General features: G+C 34.2%; 1 protein-coding gene across 1 annotated transcript in view; it reads left to right on the top strand.

The window, feature by feature from the left end:
* eIF2beta (eukaryotic translation initiation factor 2 subunit beta) overlaps positions 1-15,225 on the top strand; it is a 164,654-nt gene that overhangs the window by 68,974 nt on the left and 80,455 nt on the right. The window contains exon 4 of the mRNA XM_090397454.1: positions 9,260-9,452. Within this exon, the coding sequence (XP_090253580.1) occupies positions 9,260-9,452 (193 nt within the window). The remainder of the gene's footprint in view (positions 1-9,259; positions 9,453-15,225) is intronic.

The raw sequence follows: 15,225 nt of genomic DNA, 5'->3' as shown, positions 1-15,225 counted from the left end.
TGGTTATTACTAACACCATGTTCCAACATAAAAATGTGCACAAATTCACATGGAGAGAAGAGGCTAGGAATAAGAAAAGTCTCATTGACTATGTTATTGTTGATAGTGATGTTTTCTCCCTGGTGCAGGACACCAGAGTGTACAGAGGATTTGAAATTGGAAGTGATCACTATTTAGTCTTGAGCAGGATAAAATTGAATTTCATATTGAAAAGAATAACATGTAAGAAAGTTTTAAAGCGAATAAAAGTTGAGCAGCTCTCAGATGTGAACTGTAGACTAAAATACAGAAATATTATTGAAAAGAAAATGAAAGAGTTTGAGAACAGGAATCAAACCTTGGAGATTCAGTGGCAAACTCTGAAGGAAACATTGATTGATTCTGCCAGAGAGGCATGTGGTGAAGTTGTGTGCAAGGATAAAAAAATCAGAACTCCCTGGTGGACACAGGAAGTTAAAGAGGCAGTGAAGGAAAAGAAGACAGCATATCAAAAGTTCCTGGCAAATAAGTCAGCTTTTACTCTTACAGAATACAGAGACAAATGTAAGAAAGCTAAACAGTGTGTAAAACTAGCTAAACAAAAGTCATGGGAGGACTTTGGCAAGAATATAGAAAATAAATATCAAGAAGGTGGCAAAATATTCTGGAGGTTGTTGAAGAAGCTTAGGAATGGAGGAAAGAGTGCTGTAAAAGGAATTAGAGATGATAAAGGTGAAATGAAAACAGGAGAAAAAGATATCCTTGAAGTATGGAGTAATTACTTTGAAAAACTGCTAAATGAAACAAGCAGTGATGACAACACAGTGATAAAAAACACTGACCAGGCATGTAGTCAGCAATACATATCCATACTTGAAGTAGAAAAAGCCATCAAAGGCTTGAAATGTGGAAAGGCAGCAGGAGTAGATGATATTCGACCAGAAATGCTGAAGTATGGTGGTATAAGAGTCTTACAGTGGCTGCACTGCATAGTTCAGAAAGCCTGGACAGAGGGACGAATTCCCGATGATTGGAGTAGAGCTCTCATAGTACCCATATATAAAAAGGGAAATAAAACTGAATGTGAGAATTACAGAGGTATTTCCCTACTGAGTGTTCCTGGCAAGATGTATGCAAGTATACTTGAGAAACGGTTGAGAAGAATTGTGGAAGAAAAGCTTGGTGAAGAACAAGCTGGATTCAGGCCAAATAGAGGCTGTCAGGATCAGATCTTCACTTTACGACAAATAGTCGAGAAAGCATGGGAATATAACAAAGATCTGTATTTAAGTTTTGTCGATTTGGAAAAGGCATATGACAAGGTGCCAAGAGAGAAGCTATTCAATACGCTGCAGTTATATGGTGTCAATGGGGCATTATATCAAGCAATACTTAGTCTTTATTTGAGTTGTGAGTCAGCAGTTAGAATTGAAGGAAGTACAGGAAGATGGTTTAATGTTAAATCTGGTGTGAGACAAGGATGTACATTATCCCCTCTGTTATTCATTATCTATATGGATCACATTATGAAGGAATGTGGTATTAAACCTGATATCAAAATTGGAGATGTTAATGTCAGCTCTTTGCTTTATGCGGATGATGTTATACTTCTAAATAAATCCGCTACAAGTCTGCAAGATTCTCTGACTAAATTGAATAGCTGTTGTAATAGATATGGTATGAAGGTCAGCAATAAAAAGACAAAGACAATGAAAATAGGCAGAATCATTGAAAATGTCAACTGTGTTGTGAATGGAGAACCTGTGGAACAAGTAAAACATTTCAGCTACTTAGGCACAATTTTTACTGAAGATGGTAAACTAAATATAGAAATAGACAACAGAATCAGCAAAGCTGGTATGGTGGGAAGTCAATTGAATAAATTCATATGGAATAAGAAAGAAATTAGTCGGAACACTAAATTAGCTGTATACAAGACTGTGTTCAAACCAATTTTAACTTATGGATCTGAGAGCTGGGTCAGAAGTAAAACACTTGACCAAAGACTAGAGACCGCAGATATGAGAGTCCTGAGAAAGATTAGAGGCGTGAACAGATGGCATCAATGGCAATATCATATTAAAAATGAGGATATTAGGAAAGAACTTGACATTGTCAGCATCCAGGAATGCGTTAGCAGAGCTAATCTCAGATGGTATGGTCACTTAAATAGAATGGGAGAGGAAAGATTAGCAAAACAAGTATTCTCTGCCAGGTTGGCAGGAAAACGACCCAGAGGAAGACCAAGATATAGGTGGATTGATACGGTACAAAGTGCCTTAGACGATAGAAATATAAGATCTGATAATGTTGGAGTCTTGACAAGTAACAGACTGATTTGGAGGAAAATTGTAGATTGGAAGTTAGTAATGATGTAATTTTTTCATGTAGTACTGTCATATCCTGTACACCCCTTGAGGGTACATGGCAGGAATTTGATGATGATGATGATGATGATATATATATATATTCATTTATTTTATTTTTATTTATTAGTATTTTTAAATTTTGTTAAAATTAATTTTACTAAAACCTTAATATAATTAGACCATGATGCTCTACATCATTCTCTTGAATATATCAATTTCTATTCTTGTTATTTAATTTGAAAGTCATAATGAAGATGCCCTTGATACTATGGCAAAAATTTTATACAGTAGCCCTCACTTTTTGGTCTTCCACTCTTCTTTTTCCCCTTTTAAATATGTTTCACCAATCTTCACATTCTTCTTCTCTTAGTCAACTCACAAGAGTCAAAATATTTAAAGCTAAGCTTTTCTTCATTTTACTGTACTGTTCTATATTGTAGTGTGTTATTAAGCTTTTGCATGCATTTGCAAGTGATATATAGTGTTATGTTTTTTGGCAGCCAAAATGAATTTGCAAATTAAATAAAGGTTACTTTCCACTTTTTGTCGATTTCTGGTTTGTGCCAGTGCTCTGATCCCTAACCTGGCAAATAAGTGGAGGAGGTGCACCTGTAATAATTAAATATATACATAAGGTAAATCCGTTTTATGTTATTTATTAATTATCATATCTTACATTCCTATAGTCACATTATATCAGAGCTATCTAATATCCTCATTTAGAATATGGTTCTACCACAGATCTGTTAACTACCCTAATCATATTTGTGATCTCTAGTCTTTGAATACTGTTTTATTTCTAACCCAGTTCTCAGATCCATAAGTTCAAATTTGTTTGAATACTGTCTTGTACACAGCTAATTTCGTGTTTTGACTAATTCTTATCGTATTCCATATAAATTTATTCATTTGACTTCCTACCAAACCAGCTTTGCTAATTCTGTTGCCTGTTTCCATTTGAAGATGGCAAATATTTATTTGCCATCTTCACTAAAAATTGTGCTTAAATAGCTAAAATGTTTTATTTCTATAGATCCTCAGTTCAGAATGCAAATGATGTTTTCTGTTTATTTTCATTGTCTTTTTCTTTTTATTGCTGATTTTCATGCCAAATATATTACAATAGTAATTCAATTTAGGCAGGAAATCATGCAGACTTGTACTGGATTTATTTAGAAGTATAACATCATCTGCATAAAGAATTGCTGAAATTAGTATCTCCAATTTTGATATCAGGTTTAATGCCACTTTTTTTTCAGTGGAGATGATATACACCCTTGTCTCGCACCTGATTTAAAATCAAACAATCTTCCTGTACATCATTCAATATTCCAAACATACTCAGACATTCAGAATTAGGGATGGGATGAATATTCAGTTTTGCTTTGATATTTGGCATGTTTTTCAGATATTCAGCTATGGCTGAATAAGTAGAAAGATTTGGTATTTGGCCGGAAGAAGCAAAAAAATTCCTGTTACATGTGTCATAACAAACCCGATCAATTGGTTAAAGCTTCCTTTTATCCTGTGCGATCAAATAAAAGAGTTTCCACGGTTTATGAGTAAACTTATTCCATAGTACAATTTCTCAGAAAAAATTTTTCTCCGCTAGCTACAGCGTATTCCTTGAAACAATTTTTTTTCTTTTTTATCAAAAGTTGGAAATATTTATGAAGAAACCAGACATGTGCTACTCCAAAAATGCTGAAGAATTCATTTTCCTACATCATAATTTGTTGCAAATTCATTTTGATTATTATATCCATATTTTATCTCGATATTTTACAATTTAAAATAAGGTCCATTAATATTTTTGTTATTTAAAGAAATAAATGCACTTTTTTTTCTGATTCTTATGCTATGTTGATTTTAAATACAATGTTCTCTATGAAATTAAATGATACTTTTATTGTATTGAAATGGAGGATATTATGGATCCATCTATACTTTATAGTCAAATGTGGAAAGAATGTGAAGTTTCAAAAATTTACTGGTGAGCTTATGAGAATAAGACTGCAATCCGAGTTGCTTTAGTTTGTACTATTTAAACAACTCTAACTCTGTTCACAACCTGTGTATTCATTTTGTTAATGCATTGAATAAATTTCACTAGTCTGAAACACCAGACTTCAAATTGACTAAGTTCAAAAAATATGAGCTCTGAGTGACCTACAAGATCACTACTAAACTCATCAAACAACTCATTGGCTCGACTAAGTACAAAAAAAAAAAAAAAAAAAAAAACCTCATTCAGCTCTGTTCCTAATCTATATCAAAAAGTTAAATTCATAAGTGATTTCTCAGTGGGTGCATAATACAATATTAAACTGTAGAGCCAAGAAGCTTATATTTGTCTTTATAAAATAGTACCATAGACAATATTATAGATACATCTGTATTTCATAACAAAATATAGAAACAAATGAAAGTAGAAAAACTGAAAAAGTAGAAATATAAAAATTTATTTCTTTTGAAAATTTACTAAAAAGAAAGCTTAGGAGAAGGTTATGTTCTTGCAAACTCTGTAGTAAATTTTTGATACTTTAAGATTCTTTCTCTATTTAACTATAAAATATCGATGGATCCATAATATTCTCCATTTAAAGCATTTCATCTCTATACTTAAAAATTTGACAGTTATTATATGTAGAGAAAGAAAAATTTTATTTTCTATTGTCAAAGAAGATCAAAAAAAAAAAAAATCCTTTTTTTTTGGTAATACAAAAAAAAAAGGAGATAAATAGGAGATATTAAAGATACATTCTTATTTCTTGGTGAAATAGTCATGGAAAAGAAGGACGCATACCAAAAGTTCCAGGCAAATAAGTTTACAGATGCCCTAAAAGAATGCAGAGAAAAATGTAAAAGGCTAGCTAAACAAAAGTCATGGGAAGACTTTGGTAAGAGTATGGAAAATAAATATCAGGAAGATGGCAAAATGTTCTAGAAGATCTTGAGGAGGAAATGAAGAAAAGGAATTAGAGATGATAAAGGTGACATGAAAACTGAAGATAAGGATATCTTAGATGTCTGGAGTAATTATTTTGAAAGACTGTTAAATGAACCAAATAGTGACAGAACTGCACTAGAAAATTTTCAAGAAGAATGCAAAGAGGAGTGTGTATATTAATACTTGAGGTAGAAAAAGCCATCAAAAACTTGAAATGTGGAAAGGCTGGTGTAGATATTCAACCAGAAATGCTGAAGTATGGAGGTATAAAAGTTTTGTAGTGGCTACACTGCATAATTCAGAGGACCTAGTCAGAAGGTCAAATTCCCGATGATTGGAATAGAGCTCTCATAATACCCATTTATAAAAAAAAAAAAAAAAGGGAATAAAGCTGAATAAATAAATAAAAAAAAATAAAGCTGAATGTGAGAATTATAGAGAAATTTCTCTACTGAGTGTTTCAAGTAAGATTTATGCAAGCATACTTAAAGAAAAGTTGAGGAAAAATGTGGAAGAGAAACTAGGAGAAGAACAGTCTGGGTTCAGGCCAAATGGAGGTTGACAAGATCAAATTTTCATTTTAAGACCGATAGTTGAGAAATCATGAAAGTATGTTGAGGATCTGTACTTTAGTTTCGTAGATCTAGAAAAGGGCATATGAAAGTGCCCAGATGGGGATTAATGAACCATTATACAGAGCAATAAACAGTCTATATTTAATTTGTAAGTCAGCATTTAGAATTGAAGGAAATATAAAAAGATGGTTTGATGTAAAATCAGGGGTAAGACAAGGATGTGCATTATCTCCACTCTTATTCATTCACTTTATGGATCACATTATGAAAGAAAGTGGCATTAGGTCTGATATTAGAATTGAAGATGTCAAACTTAGCTCTTTGCTTTATGCAGATGATGTTGTACTTCTAAACACATTTAGTACAAGTCTCCAGGATTTTCTAACTAAATTGAATAACAGCTGTGATAAATATGGCATGAAAATCAGCAATAAAAAGACTAAAACTATGAAAATAGGCACCAGCATAGAAAATTTCAGCTGCATTCTGAATGGAGATACTGTAGAACAAGTAAAATATTTCAGCTATTTTTAGTCACAGTTTTTTAGTGAAGATGGCAGGTTAAATCTGGAAATAGACAATGGAATAAGCAAAGCTGGTATAGTGCCAGCTGAATAAATTTATATGGAATAAGATAGAAATTAGCTAAAACACCAAACTAGCAGTATACAAGACAGTGTTCAAACCAATTTTAATGTATCTGAGAGTTGGGTAATAAGAAATAAAGCACTTCATCAAAGACTAGAGACCACAGATATGAGTTTTCTGAGAAAAAATAAAAGGAACTTGACATTGTTAGCTGATACATTCTTGCTGACACAAGAATGTGTCTGCAGAGCTGATCTAAGTTGGCCACTTAAATAGAATGAATGAGAAAATGTTAACAAAACAGGTAATTTGATTCCAAGATGGCAGGAAAGAGATCCAGAGGAAAACCAAGGTCTAGTTAGATTGATTCAGTCAGAAATGCCTTAGAAGCACAAAATGTTGGATATGACAGTAGTGGATTAAAATTATAATAACAGAATTAACTCATGTAAAATATTATTTATTAGTAGACTTTTTGCCTAAGTATCACAGGCATCTTCAGTACATGTAGAAAGCTAATTAAACAATAACTGACAATTCCAAAAGGCACCACCTAAGTAGCTAATGTAAGATGTAAAATCTTACATTAGCTACTAATAGAAAACTCTCGGCACTACAAGGTAAAAGAGGGAAAAAGGAAGAAGAAGAAAGATATCTTGTAATTAACTATCTCTCCCCATCACCTTCTGGTTATTTGAAAATTCAAGAAAAGTGGCCCCTGATATGATTATACATAAGTTGGCTATTGATAATGTAATTATGTGTTAGAGTCACCGCACAATGACTCTAGTATTTAATGACTGTTTTTATATAAATGAGTAGCATGAGACCAATAAAGCAAAGATATGCATATCTTAAACTTATTTTTGCCTTAAAGGAAATTGTTAGTACTAAGAGAGAGAGAAATGTTTGAATAGTAGTTGAATAAGTAATAATTCTCAACTCTAATGGTTGATTGATGAGGCCTGTGGGTCAACTTGTAACTTAACATTCAATAGTTGTTTTGCAGCTATTCATTATATTTCACACTGTCTTCAGAATCTTGTCACTGTACATGAGGCACTAACAGTGAAGTAGTTTTGGGAAGAAATTCAAAGTTATAGTGAACAAAGAACTAACATCCTATCCTCGTAGCCTCTGATGTTGAATAAAAAGAAGCTTGCGGCTGCTATGTTGGAGTTGGTTATTTAAATGACTGGCCCAAATTTTTGATAAATTAATGCATCCATATTTGTTGAGGTGGAGTGCTTCATTACTGCTGTAGACTTGTAATGATGTCTACGTCATTACAAGTCATCACTATGATTGAATTGAATGTAATGAATCATTACTATGATTGAAAGGAAACTTTTTATAGTAATTTGCAAACTTTTTTTTGTTTTGTATGTTGTTGGGATTATAGTCCATAATCCATGTAGACAGTATCACTGGACACACCTTCAAATAGAATCAATCAGTAGACGTAAACATTGGTGATTTGTGGATATGCCCTTATAAATTTGAGAGATTACTGTAGTCTACATTAGCGATGAAACACACTCTAACTTCAACCAGTGTGTGGCTGCATTACTTAATGAAAATTTTGGCTGGCTTTCAGATCACCTTTACCATGATGTCAGGCTATAGATTAAGTTAAACCCAGCCATAGAAGTTGCAATGATAGGATGTTTTGAGTTGTTTCTTGATTAATTGTTAGTGCTTCATATTCTGTGACAAAGTCATTTTTGTATATTGAAATCAAACTTTAAGGAGAATAGATTACAGAAATTACAGTTGTAGGATATTTCTGCATGTTTCACTTTTTACTAACAGTAGTTGTTTTGAAACATGTTTCATTAATGTTCTAATGTTAATAATAATGTGAATTAGTTATATTATTTGACATGTAAAGCGTGAAATGTTCTTTGCTGTGCAAGATATTTAGTTGATTATTGACATAACGAGATCCAATAAGTTACATATATGCATGTGGGATTTCCAGATGATTGCATGGTACTACATTAAAATGAAACCAGGGCTTTAATCTTCATGACATTTGGAAGTCTTATATGTTTATGTAATCTGTCAGATCTCTCTTACACAAGTAGCCACTTGGAAACCTTGCACAACAGTGAACATTTCATGCTTCATATGCCAAATGATTATTTATTATTAATATTACCAGTTTTGAAATAACAAAAAATCAGTATATTTCTAGCAGTATATTCTGTAATGCATTTATCTTCTTGATTAAGTTGTTAGTAAACGGCTAAGCAGGCAGAAGTTTTGTTTATTATATTTTAAATAAATCTACAAGTAAATCTTGCAAATGTAATTTCTGTGTTTATGTGTTCTGAGGTTTGAAATCCAGCAAAATATTAATAAGTTATCACATTTATTTTGTTCTTGTGTTGAATTAGTGTGCTGTTAAATTAATAGGAATGATTCTCAACACTTATTCCTTTCTAAACTGAGACACTGTGTTCGGCTCAGGTTTTTTGAAATTCAAACTAACTGGTGATATTTCATGAAGACACTTGACTAATTTGTAATACGCATTAAAAAAGTTCTCGATGAAAGGGTACTTTTTCTTAAGACAGTGCATTTTTTGCATTTACCCACTAAAATTTGAGAAAAAATGGTATCTATTATCATGATATTTCATCTGCTTATTTTTTATGAATTTTTATATGTATTTCATTTGTTAAATAAAACTGTCAATAAGTTGATAGGAGTAGTTATAGTAATCATGATTAATATTTACTTTAAGCTGTTTATTGAATCTAGTTTCATTTTTATTGATTATTTTAACTAATCAGGAGCCAGAGGTCAAAGAAGAGATTCCTGTTTCATTTGGAGAAGAGCATGAAGGTGAAGATGGAGCAGCCATGGGTGATGACTTGGATTTCAATCTTCCAAAGAAGAAAAAAAAGAAGAAAAAGTTTAATATCGATGAATTAGAATCTGAGCCTGCTTTATTAGATGAAGAAGATGAAAATGAGCCAAAATTTGGTAGTACTTTCTTCCCTCTATTTCATTCAGATTGTACATTTAAGTACTCTTTTCATTATAATAAAATTACAGAGACTACTACTGTGTTAAGAAGAATTTCCCAGTGCCTTTGACCTTCATATTGAGGTCATCATCAAAACTGAACACACACACACATATATATACACACACAGACAAGCTATATTACAGTTAAAATATGTCAAGTGACACTAATTTGATCAACTATTATTCTACTGGCCAGAATTTTTTTATCTAGTGAATAAAAAAAAACACATCGAATCTATATCCTATTTTTACATGGCCACAGAACAAATCCATATTATCTTTTAATACAGCAATTGTGGTGGCCTAGTCAGTAATTTACACTGAGTTAGCTTTGAATTAGGAACAAATCCTTAATTTGCATATTGAGCATATAATGAAGTACCACACAATATCGACATCACATGTGGCTACTATAAATGGGCACACCTATCCTCTGTATGTAATCGGTAAATGTTTGCCAGTAATGGGTAAATGTAGCGAAGTAAGCCAATTCTACTGTGGGGTAGATAGTTTAGGGCCTGGAGGGCAGGTGCCATTATTTTGGAAACAGCCACACCTGTCCTGTTGGTTGCTCCCGTCCTACTGTATCATGGGTGTACCGGGACTGGATTAACTATGCACATATGTCCAGCAGAAGGGCTCACATTGGTCAGTCACACATGGTTGATCTAGAGGTGATCATGGGGTTGTGACTGGTATTTCAGCAGTGACATACAACAGCCACACAACTCACCCATGCGTACAACAGCGGAAGCAGTTAGACTTATTTTCACATGCACCAAGCACCATACCTTTCTTTGCATGGGGTTCTACAGCCTGAGACTAACAAGGGCACCCATGATGATGACCAGGCATCGCAAACAACATCTCGCATGGATCAAGGAACATTGCCAATGTTCCTTGATCCATGCGAGGTGTTATTCCCTCAACAGATGGAAGAAAGTCGTCTGGAGTGATGAGTCTAGTGGCTTGCTGCATACTGCTGATGGCTGGGTTTGCATTTGACTTAAACATGAAGCCCTAGACCCTGGTTGCACAGTTGGAGTTCAACAGGACAGCGGAGGTGGTGTTATGGTTTTTTATATTCCTTTTTTTCCCTGGCATGCCCTAGGTACGTTGGTCATCATCCTACAAACACTGAATGGTGAATGCTACAGGGACCTGTTTAGTCGACCATCACCATCTATATCTGCAAGAGATCTACCCTAACCATAATGCCATCTTTCAACAGGACAATGCACCTTGTCATCAGGCTTGTACAACTACTGAGAGGTAGGAGGAACATTGACAATGAATTTGCACATTGCCTTTGTCCCCATACCCCCTCGACCATAATCCAATTGAACATGTGTGGAATATGCCGAATGGGGTGTGAGAACTGCTGATCCTCCTCCACGGAATGAGTGTGAACTGATGGAGTTGCTGCAGCAGACATGAGTAGAGTTATGCATGGAGGATGTTTGACACTCTGTGCAATCACAGGCTGCGAGCTGTGATTGCACAGAGAGGTAGATCTATGTGTTATTAGGTGGGTGTTCCTAATGCAAAGCTAATTCAGTGTGTTTTTTATATTAGGGCTAAGATTCATGAGTACTACAGTCCTAATTATAATTTATAATGAAGTCTTAGAACAAAAGGTTATATGGGTAGAATATGTACCTTCCATATTCTTGAGATTTTTAGACTATCATTATTGTTGAGATTAGGGTGATTGATTAGAATTTCACAGGCCTCCTTAAATTTGTGCTCATACTAAGTATTGATGTGATGTAACAAACAGTTGCTTTTCTAGTCAGTTCTTGGTAGAGTATCCAGGGCATGATCAGAAAGGCCAAATTTACTATAGTTTTTGAATTTAATGTGTTATTTATGTTCTCTTTTCTAGATAGGAATTGTATGTCCAGTTTCACATATATATAAGGCAGGTGCATTGAATGCTCCAGGGTGGACTGGAGGAAGGAGGAGTTGTGTTGCGCAGTGGGCGGTGGCCAGGAGACAGACCTGGAGCTGGAAGGAAATGTCATCAGGAAGGTGAGAGACTTTAGATACTTAGGTTCGACAGTGGAAGAAGATGGAGGAGGTGAGAAGGAAGTGGGATGCAGGATACAAGCAGGTTGGAGGAACTGGAGGGAGATGGCTGGAGTGTTATGTGATAAGAGGGTGCCGATCAATCTGAAAGGCAAAATTTATAGGACAGTAGTGAGGCCAGCTATGACATATGCTATAGAAACTGTGGCCCTGAGGAAAAATAACATCAGCAGGATGGAAGTAGCAGAGATGAGAATGCTTAGGTGGATGTGCGGTGTGACCAGAAAGGATCATCTGAGAAATGACTATGTCAGGGGAACAGTGAAAGTTACGAACTTAGGAGCGAAAATACAGGAGGCAAGGTTGAGATGGTTTGGTCATGTCATGAGGAGGGAGGACGAATATGTGGGAAGAAGGGTCATGCAGATGGATGTGCAAGGAAGGCGGAAGCGTGGGCGGCCAAAGAAGAGATGGAGGGAGCTGGTAGAAGAGGACTTGAAGATGAAGAACTTGGATGTGGTGACAGCCCAAGACAGGAAGGTGTGGAGGAGACTCATAACAAACAGTGACCCCACTTAAGTGGGAGAAGCTGCAGAAGAAGAAGAAGAAGAAGTTCAACTCCAGTTTCATTTGCAGGATCTGTAGTAGATTTATTACAAAAGAAATAATCAATTGTGCTTGTCTATTAGCTAACAGCTCCTTTAGGAAGATAACCATACTAGATAATATACAAAAAATTCTGAACACTTTGCACAGAATTTTAAGTAATGTAATTTAAAATAATGTAAATTAGTCGCACATGCATCATTGACTTATTAAGCCTGAACGCATTCACTGTTGTGCAAGGTCTTTAGATTGGTTATTGACTTGCGGTTTGATAGGTTTCATGAACATATAGGAGACTTTCAAATAACTTGAAGTATGAGGCCCTGGCTCTTGTTTATCATGTCCCCCTCCAAGGATTTCTTATATCCTTGAAAGAAATGAGAAGTCTTCCAAATATGGCATCAAGGTAGAGAACCAATCCATTCTATTATAATTTGAGAAAATGCAAGTGAGGGCACTTATCTCTCCTTTTATACTCATCGTTGCTCACGATGAGTCTTGACTCCATGGAGTTTTAATAATAATAATAATAATTCTTTTTTTTTATGGATTTCAAAATTTTTCCAGTCTATTTGATGTAATCTTTGCCACAAGTACATAGAATCTTGTATAACTCCAGATATGTTTCAAAACAGAATGTCGTCTTTTTCCAAACACACAGAAAATTCTGGATAGTGGAAAACACATTTAAAAGTAGTTCTAGTTTTGATTTGCTTTAGAAATTACACTATATTTTGAAACTTTGCCAATGTAGTGCTAAGGAAATGGTATCTTTATAATCTATATTTTGAGTAGCCACTTTGACACTGCTTACATTTGGCAGAGTTTCAAGATAATTTTTAATGTGACTCCCATCCATGATAGGTTGTAAACCTATAGTGCATTAGTACTGTGGGTGGACTAATGATTTTTTTGGTCTATTTTTGTCATCAATTTCCTGATATGTGCTCTCAAGGAGTGTTCAGGTTACTATGACAGCACTACATGATTAAGTTTACATTATTATTAATCACTTATCAACAATTTTCCTATTTTTGATATTAATATCTTATACTCTAATATCTGTTCTGTCTGTTTTTAATAATTTTTTTTTGTATTGTTATTTATTTTTTGCATAATCTGGGAAACTGCTCTAGAAACCAAACTTGGAAATTTTTCAACCCACTTCAGTCCTCTAAGTGGGACAGTATCACACTAGGTGACAAAATTCATCTTCCACCTAAAGACAGTCACAAACATCCATGCTCACAGTGGGATTTCCCATTGGTTGGAGAGTGGATATACTAATCACTCAGCCAACCAGACTGGCAATAGAGTTTGGTTTCTAAAATAAGTCAATACAGAATTTTCTACATTTACCTTAACTTTTGCAAAACATTCTGAGGTACGTTTTGCTGTACCTCTGGCAAAGCTTACAACAAGCAGACTGGAAGAGGTGACCTCACTGTATGTTTTCTCAGAACATCATGAAATGGATTGTTCTTGTCCTCCACCTTGATTCCTTATCTGGAAGTAATCACTTCTCAAGGACATATAAGGAATCTTTGGACACAATCATATGACACCTTATGACACTTCATGATATTTGGAATTCACTTATGCTCATATATAACCTATCAACTTCCATTATGCCAATAACTCTATCTAAAGACCTTACACAACATTTCATCTTTATGTCAAATGATTTTTGGCCAATTTATATTAATATTATAAATTTCTAAATAACTACTGTTAGATGTGTTCAGAATTTTTTGTACAGTCTCTACTGTGGTTACCTTCCTGCCAAAACAATAACACAGGAAATTTATTATTATTTTAATGATAAATCTATAAGTAAATCCTTCCAGTATGGACCTATAATAAAGGTCCATACTGGCAATATGTAATTTAATGAAATTTGGTATATAATCTTCCTGCATATTCAGCGTTTGTAGATTTTGAAAAAACCTTTGATTCTCTATATCAGTCACAAATAATAAATAGTTTAAAACATCCCAGCAAAGTAAGAGAGAGCTGTGTATCAAAACTCAACAGCAAGCATAGAGCTAGAAAATCAGGGAAAAGAATTTGATATTGGAAGAGGAGTAAGGCAAAGAAATGGAAAAAATCTCACTCACTTGTGTTTTGCAGATGACATTGTTTTTTTTAGCAAAAAATAAAGAAGCTCAGGAAATGCTAAATTACCTTGATAGTTAAAAAAAAAAAAAAAAGTTTAAAGATTAACAAGATATAGAAATAAACAGAAGAATTAAACAAGGAAACAAAGCAATTTTGCTGTATGAAGATTATCTGTTAGGCGATTTACCTGTATGCCTAAAAAAGAAAGCTCATTCATATATGCTTTATTCCAGTGTTTTACTTATGGAAGTAAGATATGGGTGACAACTGAAAAACAGGAAGACAGTTTGTGTGTGTGGCCCAAAGATCCTTAGAGAGAAGAATGCTCCACATAACAAAAAAGGGGTAGAATTAGAGAGATGACTCGAGTAGAAGTCATTGTGAAGTGTTGTAAAGCATGTAAATGGAGATGGGCTTCCATATTAGTAGATTGCCAGACAAATGGTGGACAAAATTAAGTGCTGAGTGGATACCAAGAAAAGGATAGATTGCCAGAGAACAAGATAGATAATCTACAAAGGTTTGACACGAGATGGTAGAAGGTGGCTAAAGACAGCAGAACTGAACATTAATGGGGAGATGTATATTTAGCAGTGGAGATGGAAAGAGGCTAAAGAAGAAGAAGCATGTCTTTCAAAACTTATTGAATTTTATCAGTTTCACATTGCAGATTATATGTACTGGTAAAAGTAGATAAAATTTGTCAGAAGTATAAATGCCATAAAACAGGATGACATTTCAAAACACTAACTTTTAATATATGCTTTATTTTTATGAAAGTATTATCACTGTTTCATGGATCTCTTTGAGTAACACGTTTGGCACAGACATGATAGTTCTCATAATCCATTGAAATGTTGATTGTACTGATTGAGAAGTGCATTTTTATTATTATTATTATTATTATTTGAGCCCTCCAGGGAGTCAAGGACTCATCGAGGGAGGCTATAAATCACCCAAACCAGCTATCATAACT

Source organism: Typopeltis vanoorti, chromosome 9, assembly GCF_054136105.1.
Source record: "Typopeltis vanoorti isolate ZY-2024b chromosome 9, IOZ_Tvanoo_1.0, whole genome shotgun sequence".
In the NCBI taxonomy this organism is placed as follows: domain Eukaryota; kingdom Metazoa; phylum Arthropoda; class Arachnida; order Uropygi; family Thelyphonidae; genus Typopeltis; species Typopeltis vanoorti.
The sequence above is the reverse complement of the archived record's forward strand: the minus strand, read 5'-3'. Positions and strand labels throughout refer to the sequence as shown.